At 39.1% G+C, this 11,323-nt stretch overlaps 1 protein-coding gene across 4 annotated transcripts in view; it reads left to right on the top strand.

The window, feature by feature from the left end:
- Nucleotides 1–682: 682 nt before the first annotated feature.
- NCKAP1 (NCK associated protein 1) overlaps nt 683–11,323 on the top strand; it is a 111,254-nt gene continuing 100,613 nt past the window's right edge. For all 4 annotated transcript variants that reach the window (XM_015432461.3, XM_005573658.4, XM_005573657.4 and 1 more), the window contains exon 1: nt 683–1,183. In XM_015432461.3, the coding sequence (XP_015287947.1) occupies nt 1,076–1,183 (108 nt within the window). In that variant the 5' untranslated portion in view covers nt 683–1,075. The remainder of the gene's footprint in view (nt 1,184–11,323) is intronic.

Genomic DNA, 11,323 nt, shown 5'->3' with positions numbered 1-11,323 from the left:
ATTGATGAGAAAAAAAAAAATGAGATGGCAAAGAAGAGTGTTTCCAAGAAGTGGGGTTTAGGGTGGAGGCTGGAAAAAAATGGGAGCGATTCCTTTATGCATTACACAAACATTTATTTTTTGCCTTCCACATGCCAGGACCTATTGCCTCTCCTCCGGATGGGTGCTCCTCGCCGACAAAGTCTAGATTGTGGTTATCTCAAGAACTTGAGTTACGCTCACTTCCGACCTCCTCTCTCACAAACTGGCTCCAGGCGAGGAGACTGAGGATGGGCTGGGGAGGCTGGCAGAGGCGATCCCCGCCTCGCGGAGCACATCTGCTGTGTTCCGCGGGGAGCGCCTGTCAAGCAGTGGGAGGAAGAAGCGCTTGGAGCCACCGGCCCACTCTTAAGCGTAACTCGCCTGGAAAACACCCCACCTCCCAGCAGAGTTTCTGCTGGTTTCTTTAGGAGGGTGGTGCGGAAAAGTAACTTTTGGGAACTTGAAGGAGAGGGGTGTGGGGCGAAGTGAAAAGAGCGCAGAACGCGACCCCACTCCGTCCCCGCTTGGGACTCCCATTCCGGCATCAGGCGTAGTGGGCGGGGTCCGGGCCAGGGCCAGAGCGGCGGCGGCGAGGCCAGGCCGAGGGCCCGCAGGCCGCTGTTCCCCGTCCGGCCTCGCGGGGGCGCCGGCGCTGCCGATCAGGTGACCGAGCGCCCGTCCGGGGCTGCGGGAAGCGGCCTCGTTCTCAGCCGCCGGAGACGCCGCCGCCGCCGCCGCCGCCACACCTAGTGGAGGAGCCGGGCAAGGCGGCTCGTTGGGGGCTGGGGCGGAGAGCGCCGGGGGTGGGGGCGGAAGGGCGGCGGGCGGAAGGGAGAAGGCTGCCGGGGCGCGGGCTGCTGCGGGAGAAGGGGCTCCGAGGCGTCCGCCGCGGCTCTCTCTGGTGCCGGCGCGGTATTGGGGCGCGAGGGCCATGGGCGCGCTCTCCTAAGGCGGAGGTCGCGGGCGGGAGGGGAGGAGGCCCGAGGGAGGCTGCTGCGGAGGCCGCGGGCCAGTGACTGGGCGCGAGGCGGCCGGCGGCGGCGGCGGCACCACCATGTCGCGCTCAGTGCTGCAGCCCAGTCAGCAGAAGCTGGCGGAGAAGCTCACCATCCTCAACGACCGGGGCGTCGGCATGCTCACCCGCCTCTACAACATCAAGAAGGTGCGCACGGGCCGGGGAGGCCGCGGCGGGGGCGGGCGGGCCCGGGAGGGATGAAGGGCACGGGAGGCCATGGGGTGGGGGCGGGGGGCGGCGGGCGGCTCCGGGTGCAGAAATCTCGGCCTCGCCGCCCCAGGCCCGGCCCGGGGTCGCCTGGATGCGCCGCGGCCTAATGCGGAGTCCCGGGCGCCTCTCCCGGTGGTTTGCCGGCCGGCCGAAGGCAGAGAAGCCATTTCCCGGCTCCCAGCGGCGGGATCCGGCGCTGGGCCCGGCATGGGGTGGGGGAGCCGCTGGGAGCCGGGAACTGTCCCCTCCTCGGCACCCCCGCCCCCAGGACGGGGCCCATAGGAAAGGGAGGATGGTGGGTGGGCGAAATTGTAGGTGGATAGGAAAACTTGAGCGTTCCATATTCTGGCGGAGATGGCAGCAGTGAACAGGCATTACTCCCGACATCCCCATTTTTTGGTGTGGGAATGTGGGTAGGGAAGGGCTGATTGGATGAATCCGGTATCCCCTCCACTTTGCCACTTTATTTCAGATTGCTAAATAAAAAGCCATTGAGAGTGTGTTGACGATTTGGGATTATTTCATTTTGAAGGTGGAGAGGAGGGGGAAGTGAGGGTGGAACCAGTTTTCTGAAATGCTTCTAGGCTGTGAGTCACTAGAACTGGAATAACAACCTTCTACTCTTTCCCCTGTACTCCTCCTCATGTTAGATTTTCCAATACCATTTCTTAAAGTTCGGTGTCTGTACAAAATAAGAACCGTAGAAATGTTGCAATTACTGCTGGTTTATAGCATAGTCTGATAATTTGAGCAACTATAGCTAATAAGCCCATGTAAAGGCTTTTACATGTCCTCAGTACAGTAAGGAGTGGAAGACCACTGGAAGTTTAGAAAAGTCCATGTAAGGATAGAACAGATGTTACATTCATTATCCTGGGACAAAACAACAAAATCTCTTTCCTCTTAAAGCAAGGTTGGTAAGTTTTAAACAATTTGATAAAGACAAAAAGATATTTGGAAAGTTTAGATCCATTGAGTTTCCAATGTGTCTTTGATGTCATATCTTCATAACTATATTTGTTGGCTTTTTAATATGTCGTGAATGTTACCTTTTAATCATAGCCATAGATTGTAGGTTGAGAGGGCTTCTGGAGAAAGGTTTTTTTTTTTTTTTTTTTTGGAAATTCATATCCAAGGATTTGAGTGTGAAATTGATTTATTTTTACAATTTGATGTAGACACTAATTCTAAAGAGTGTCCTGGTTTAATGATGATAAATTTTGGGTAAGGACAAAATCTGGTTGCTCACCTGATTGCAAGGATTGATTACTCTAAACCCAGTGCTATCTGGAGAGTAACTGCAACATGCTTATTCAGTTTGTTACTTTTTATGTGGCAGGAGCTCAGTGTCATGACAAAGAAGCCCCTCTGCATTTACAAAGGAGCCTAGGTTATACATTTATATAGGTTAGGAATAATTCAGTTTTAAATAGTATTACTTAGAGGTTGCATTGACCTGAACTGTTTGGGGAGATTATGCTGCTTAGAAAACTTGGAAATTGATTTCTATATGAATTTTGTCGAAAAAACGAGCAAGTCAAACATTATGAAAGTTACTAGACCTGTGGTATTGTGGTTTAGAGGAAATGGTTATGATGGTTTCTAAAAGAGGAAGTGAGAGTAACATCAAAAGTGATTTGGGTATTTGAGCAAAATACCTTTTCTAAGCATTCATTAAACATTGTTATAGGATAAATGCAATCAAGCTTTAATATCCCACCTTCATAAATAAGATTAAATGAAATTCTAGGCATTTGAACTCTTGTAATTCCAGTTCATTGCCTTTTCTCAAAAGCACTGTTTTTTCACTTCCTGTTTTGAGAAGCTTCAGGCTCTTGTATTATTGAACTTGTGAAAGTTAAAATGAGTTGAATGTGATCATTATTATATCCATGTCAAATATTTTGATTTATTGAAACGTTATATTTTAGCACTTACCTTATATTTTTAGTTTCTTAAGAAATACATTGCCTACCTTGCTTGAGAATTTTCTCTGGGCAGGGACAGCGTAATTTTTGAAATACTAGAGTATTTAGGGCCTTATCTGATACTGGAGGCCTTCAGTGAGGCCAGGTTGAAATGAATGAATTATTTCCCTCCTCTCTCTCGAAACCTGTGTGCTCTAGTTTTAATAATAATAGCTTTGGGTTTGCTCCCTTTGTGTAATTTTGCATGTAAATGAATCAGATAAGATTTTGGATCTTTCAGCGTATAGAATTGTCTGTGAGTCTGGCATATCTTCCCAGCTGGCTAGGGATTGAAACATTTGTTCAAATATCTTGCCAAAGAAGTGAGTAAGATCTGTTCACCATGTGTTTATTAGGTTCATGCTGTCTACATTCTTACTGCATTATAAACCACATAATCTTTTCACTCTCAACCTCCTTTAGTCCTAAAAAAAAAAAAAAAAAAACTTCCACCTCATAATACATGTTTGCCAATCAATTATCACATTTTCGTTAATGCATGTGATTGTCTACCAGATCTTTTTACTCTATTTCAATTGGAAGTATACCGTGGAAATGTTTTAATGAACGTATACAGTGAAAAAGAGTTAAGTAAAATAACTTACTATTTTCAATAATATGCTTTGATGCTTACTAGGGGAGTTGGAGCTTGATTACTGAAGAATGGTTTTTTAAAATTTCATCAGTCAAAAATTTTGAGAGCTTAATATTTACAATTTATGGGAATTTTAGGGAACTTGTAGTTTGATGGAGGATGTAAGAACACATAAAAGCGAATTTTAGGGAAAAGTCTTGAAGGTGATTGGTAGCTTTACATTTAAATTAACTTGTTGCTTAATTCCTTTTTTTTTTTTTTTTTTTTTTAAAATATATGGCTTCCCTTTTTCAGACCTAATAATGTCCCTCACTTATGTAGAGACTTGTAACATTTTTAAAGGTTCTAGCATGGCAGGTTGTGTAGTGGTGGGATTAAGAGCACTGGGCCAGAAGATGAGAGACTTGCATTCCAATCTTCTTTCTGTCACTGACAGTTCTCTAACTTTGGTTAGTAATTTGACTTTCTTGAGCTTCACTTTTCCTCATCTGTAACATGGGGAAAATTAATTGTAAAAGGAACACTAAAGTCTATTCCAGCTCTGTCTTTATGAGTTTATGGTGAAGTAGTAGAGTAGAAATTATGGTTCATTTTAAACAGTAACTGAACTCAGTTTAGTTTTCTGTAATATAGGGAGCATAATGTCTGCCCTACCTACTTCACAGAATTGCTTCTGAAGATAGAGGATGATAATATGTGAAAATGGTATTTAGGAATCTGAGCATCTTTTTTGGGCAACATTTGTTTTTCTGAAATTATATAGCTGTTTAACAAAACTGCCAAATACCAAATACCCAAAGAAAACATTTTGCTCGGTTAAATTTTTGTGTGTGTGGTTTACTCATTCTTTTTTTCCTTTTCCTTTCTTTTCCTCCACCATTACCAACATGAGATTGATCTCTGTATTAAGAACATCTCAGTTAATAACTTGTGTCTTTTCCTTCTGTTAAATTATTGCCTGGACTGTAAAGGACAGAAAAGGAGGAAGAAAAAAAAAAAAACATACAACTCTTACAAACTTTTTAAAATGGAATATTGTGGTGGTTTAAATGCAGTTTTACTTCTTTAAAAACATTGGAGGAATATTTTTCCTTTTTTCCCCTATCCTTTTCTGATTTTGGATAAATTTATTTTCTAAGGAAAAATTTAACAGGAGTGGCATTGTAAAATTGAAGGTCTTTAGCTGGTATCTGCTTATTTAGTGGGGGAAGAAAAAATGTTTGTGAAGGGAGCAGTGCAGGGTAAAGGGAGGGGAACTGGTTTTAGTCTTACCTTTCAGCATTGTATTTGTTTCCACTTATGGCATTATTTTCTCTTTTAGTCAATCAGATGCAGAAGCATGTTCCAAAGATGCTTAGGAAAAATAATTGTTTTTAATTTTTAAGTAGCAGTGATAAATAATCCATCTTTTGTTTCCTTTATGGAATTGTTAAGTAGCTTTAAAATTCTTTAATGATTACCAGAGGAATATATGTTTATTGTCAAAAACTCAAACATAACATAAATGAGTGACTTCAAAAATTCACTGTCTGCCCATCTTTATGACTTTATAAGCTATTGAATTGTTAGTTTGTAAGTAGGGTTGTATATATGCCGGTTTCAAATGATTCTCCTATTTTAAGTAGAAGAACCTATACTGGAAAATACTTTGTTGTTGCATAGTTGATTATTTTAGGTAGTAATGAAATTGCATCTGTAAAACTGTTTTGTAAGCCATCATATGAGCTATTCTTTCAGTTACTCTCAAATATTGAGGTTTTCCCTTTTATGAGGTTTTCCCTTTTATTTATTCATTTACACTTCATTTATTGAATGTGTTCCCTGGCATGGGGGAAATAGAGGTAAATTAAGATGAAGTCTCTACTGCCAAGAAATTAGTATCTTAGTGGGGAGAGAGATGTATAGATATTTAACTAAAATGCAGTGGGTAAGTAGGATTGTGGGAGTGTTGAGAAGGGAGTTAAAGATTACAATCTGAGAGAGATGGTAAAGAGGAGAGTGACATTTGTACTTGGTTTTGAAGTATGACTAGAAACTTCAGGCAGGCATTGACAGAGACTAACTAGTTACTATTTCCGATTGCAGAGTTTTTATTCAGTAGAATATACAGAGGGTCCCCAACTTGTGATGGTTTGACTTAACGATTTGTTGACTTCTTGTTGGCACAAAAGCTATGGCATGCAGTAGGAAGTGGTATGATACTTTCTTGTGATCTGATACTCTGCAGTGTACTGTATTACCAGATGATTTACTCAACTGTAGTCTAATGTAAGTGTTTAAAGTAGGCTAGGCTAAACTATGAGTAGGTAGGTTAGGTGTGTTAAATGCATTTTCTTCTCTTTTTTTGGAGACAAGGTCTAGTTCTGTCATACAAGCTGGAGTACAGTGGCAGGATCTCAGCTCACTGCAGCCTCTGCCTCCTGGATCAGGCAATCCTCCCACGTCAGCCTTCCAAATAGCTGGGACTATAGGCACATGCCACCATGCCTGGCTAATTTTTGTATTTTTTTTTGGTAGAGTTGGGGTTTCACCGTGTTGCCGAGGCTAGTCTCTATCTCCTGGGGTCAAGTGATCCACTCGCTTCAGCCTCCCAAAGTACTCTTTGGGAGTACTTTCCTGGCTGATTTATGATATTTTCAATTAAAGATAGGTTTATTGGAATGTAACCCTATTGTTAAGTTGAGGAGCATCTGTGTAAAGATAACAAAATACAGTCATACTGCATAATGATATTTCACATAACACCTAAATGGTGGACTGCATATACACAGTAGTCCCATAATACTGTGTTCTTACTGTATTTTTCCTATGTTTAGATACATTTAGATACAGAAATACATACATTATGTTACAATTGCCTACAGTATTCTCATTGTACAGGTTTGTAGCATGAAAACAGTAGGCTATATCCCATGTACCCTGGGTGTATAGTAGGCTATATACCATCTAGGTTTATGTAAGTACACTCTGATGACAGAATCTTCTGATGACATTAAGCAATGCATGACTGTGTAAGAGTATAAAATAGTAATGCTCTTCTTGCCAGCATATAACCTCTAAACTTCACTTATTTTCTAAACATTTTCCTTACTTGCAGAATATTCTGTGAGTTGAGAGAGCTAGATTCTAGATAATGCTCTGATACTTTTTTTTAGTTTGAACAAATTATTTAACCTTTCTGGGCTGTAGTTTACTTACAGAGTGAGGAGATCAGTGGTTCTTAGCCAGGGATACATAATAGAATCATCTTGGAAGGTTTTTACAAATTCCATACATCTAGATCCTGACCCAGACTTACTTGAACAGAAAAAAATCCCGGAAATAGTTCCGGTGTTAACTACTGAAATAAGTGAAATGTAAGTTTTTAAATACCTGTAATTTCTTTTCCTGCTAATTATTAACTGTAGTGATTTAATTTAGTTGTCTGAGTTATAACTAAATTTCTGGAAGGCTGCACATTGGCTCTCTACTAGCAAAACCAGCTCCATGGTACTTATTTGCTCTCAGCTTCTGTTATGCTTCAAGCTGTATTTTTTGGCTTTCTAAGCCATGCTCGTCTTACTGATTCTAATTCTTGTAATCTTAAATAGCTGTTCCAGTTATCTGATGTTTTTGGAATGCACTTTTATTAACCTCATAGGTTAAGAGGAGAATGAAATGAGTTGATCCATAGGAAGTATTAGTACAGTGCCTTGTAACAAGGGTAAGAGCTCAATAAATGGTGGCTGTTGTTACTAGTTCTATTTCTGGGGCTTAGAACATAGTGTACACTTAATAAATGTTCATTCCCCCCCACCCCCAGATTAAATTAAGCTCAACACTACCTTTTAGGAAACATTCCTAACTATTCTATTTTACTGCCTGATACAGTTTGATCTCTACTTACTGCTAAGACAAAATAACTATTTGTATTTCAGAAGTATGTGTTCCACAGCAGTCCTTTAAATAACAATTTCTTTTTAACAGCAAAGGTGTGACAATATATATACTTTAAAAAACTGCAGAAATACCTTTGCTTCATAAACTGAGATGATCCTGTATATTGGAAGCTAAAAACTGTTTAAAGGCAACAGTGACATATATTATCTTCTTGTAAATGGAATGGTAATTAATAACTCATTTGAATCACTAAATTTTTTTCTTTTTTTTGAGTCACTAAAATTTTTAAAAAAGAATTTTGAAGTGTATACTGGGTTGAAGTTTTTCAAGTTCATGACTTTCTCAGAACTTGTGTCTAAAGGACAGTAACTGTGATTTCTGTATTTTTAGATCTTTATTATTGACTCCAATTAGGAGATAGTTATTGATAAATTACATTAATTTGAAAGCATTTCCAATAATTTCAGTATACTTTGTTATCAAGCCTCTTAATCCAAGTTATTAGCAGTAGATTGCTCTCTTTTCTTTTGACCTAGCTAAGATAGAGGGAAAGTGCTAACTTAAAGCAGATCGGTTGGCCAAAATATACATCATAACACAGGAGGAAAAAAATAATCGGAAAACTAACTAATGATGAATTTGAGTCTTATTTTGCTCTTGATAGGTTTTCCAGTACTTATGTACAATTTTCATACTGTAATATTTTCCTTATTAAAAAATTGGAACATAAAATAATGATAGGTATATATTACTTTTACATTCTGTAATTTCAGGTAATGTCTACTCTTCCTCTAGGTATTTTAATTTCAATTTGTTGAAAACTCGGAAGAATCTTTGTCCCTTTATTCCTTCAATTTTGCAAAATATGTGGTGTTTCTTAGTTATTAAGTCAAAGTTAAATTCCTCTTTCTAGTATAAATTGGCCACATTTTGTGTTTTTCTCATCATCCTTGACATTATTCAGATGGAGCTGGCTTCTGTGCCCTCACAAATAGCATTCTCACTCTGACCCCTGAGATATTGTTCATATTTTTTCAGTTAATTCGTTGTACTAGAAAATCATTTTTTTCTTCCATATTTTGGCATTTTTTCCAGAATTTTACTAGAAAATAATTGTTCTTCCATATTTTGGCAAAGAAATGTGTTTTATTCCTGAGTTAGAATAGGAATTAAAAAATAAAACTGAAGCTAGGCACAGTAATAGTGCATGCTTGTAATCCCAGGTACTTAGGAGGCTGAGGCAGAAGGATCTCTTGAGACCATGAGTTCAAGTCCAGCCTGGGCAATATAGCAAAATGCTGTCTCGGAAAAGTAAAACGGATTGAACTGATCAGATTTTTACTGTGATAGCAACTGCTTCCTGAGGTTAGCAGCTGAAGTTTTGAATAAGTGGAGCATGTTTTTAAACATTATTTTTGGGAGGGGACATATATTTTTAGATAAGCTTTTCTAGTGTTTTGGAATCAGGTACGAATTTCTCTGTAGGTCCTGTCAGTAGTTGTGAAATCTTGATCAAGTTACTTAATTTTTCAGAAGCTCCTTTCCTTTCTGTTGAGTAATAGTTTAGATAATTTCTAAAGTACAAGTGTTTTGCACAGTAAATGTTCTTTTTACTTCCAACACCTTTATCTTGATTATTTTGTTGTTGTTTTTCCTTCTCTCTCTCTCTCTCTCTCTCTCTCTCTCTCTCTCTTTTTTTTTTCCTCGAGTCAGGGTCTCACTCTTGCCCAGGCTGGAGTTTGCAGTGGTTGTGAAGAGGGCTCACTATAGACTCAACCTCCCTGGCTCAAGCAATCCTTCCATCTTAGTCTCCCCAGTCATTGGAACCACAGACATTTACCACCACGTTTGGCTAATTTTTAAATATTTTGTAGAGACAGGGTCTCAAACTTGTGGGCTCCAGCAATTCTCCCACCTTGGCCTCCCCAAGTGCTGGGATTGCAGGTGTGAGCTACTGAGCAGTCTGTTTTTTTGTGTCTTGATTGTTGCTTAATCTCTTATGAATAGATAGAGGAATTTTAAAAATCTCTCTCAATATTTTTTTGTCATCATGGTAAGTTCTTGGAAAAACAGTAACATTAACCACGTAAAGTTAAGCTGTGGTATGTAATCTTATGCTGTAACAGCTTGAGGAAAGGCCTCAGTACGGGGGTTTGTGGTAGAGTGGCAGAAAGATTTGTTTTAAAGTCATATTTTAAAATGGCATAGAGTCTAGGCTTGATGTTTCTAATCAAAGATGTTTGTTTTGTGGCCCAGATAATATATTGTATAGTTTTCTGAAACATCCTTGTCCTTTATTTTTACTAATAACATCAGATTTATGTTTTAAAAGGAACTTAGAGATACTGAATTGACTACTGACTTATAATTTTTTTTTTGTTTTTGAGATACAGTTTCACTCTTGTTGCCCAGGCTGGAGTGCAGTGGCGCGATCTTGGCTCACTGCAACCTCCGCCTTCTGGGTTCAAGCGATTCTGCCCTCAGCCTCCCGAGTAGCTGGGATTGCAGGCGCCAGACCATGCCTGGCTTTTTTTTTTTTTGTATTTTTAATAGACGGGGTTTCACCATGTTGGCTAGGCTGGTCTCGAACTCCTGACCTCGTGATCTGCCCGCCTTGGCCTCCCAAAGTGCTGGGATTACAGGCATGAGCCACTGAGCCCAGCCTAGAGTTGTTTTTATGGAAAATCTTGTTTCCGTAATTGAGAACTCACTATGTATATACATGTATATAAAGAAGTTTTATTTAAAAAATTATTTAGAACTTATTTATTAACTACATGTGTGCCAGGTACCAAAATAAACAGTTTATGTGTATCTTATCTTTTAAATATCTTAACAGTGTACCTATGCAGTAGGTAGTAATAATATCCTCAATTTATAGGTTAGTTAACTGAGGCTGAGAGGTTAGGCAACTTGCCTAAGGTCATATAGGCTATTATTCACTGGACCCAAGAGACAAGACTTTTAATTATTATGTTTAAGTGTATCCTTTAACATTACTATAATTTTATCTGCCACATTAAATAGTCCTAACTTTTAAAAGATTATAATTAGAATATTCATGGAGAATAAAGTTCCAATTCTGAGAACTGGAAATTTAACTATATAAATACTTACATTTATTTTAGATCTTCTGAAATTTGAAATTATAGTATTTTATGTTTTATGAAAATATGCTGACTCAAGATAAAGTAAAACAGGGTACTTGGGGAAGTTTTCATTTTTCAATTCTGTACTTTATACATAGTTTTCTTTCTGTGTAGTGAAATACCTCTTTTAATCAATTCTCTGAAAAAGTTTTTTATGGTAGGGCTATAAAATTCAGGGATTCAGACATCATTTTACATTGTATTCACCTTTCCTTTTTTTCTATTTTTGGGAGTATGGGGGAATAGAAATGCTCAGATGTTTAATTGAATTGGTAATATGTTAAATCTTTTGATTAAGTCTTTGTGGTAAGCCTTTCTGAAATATATTAGTCTAAAATGTTTTGATAACTAAATATAATAGCGTATTTAGTTTTTAAAAATTTGGTAGTTCAAAAGGCGATGACTTTGAGTTAAGGATTAATTTTGTGTAATGTTATAGATGTAATAGGAAGATACATGGTTTCAAGTATACCAATAGCAGGCTGTT

The sequence above is a fragment of the Macaca fascicularis genome, chromosome 12 (assembly GCF_037993035.2).
Source record: "Macaca fascicularis isolate 582-1 chromosome 12, T2T-MFA8v1.1".
NCBI classification, from domain to species: Eukaryota; Metazoa; Chordata; class Mammalia; order Primates; family Cercopithecidae; genus Macaca; species Macaca fascicularis.
Note: the sequence above shows the minus strand (reverse complement) of the source record. Positions and strands in the feature narration are given on the sequence as shown.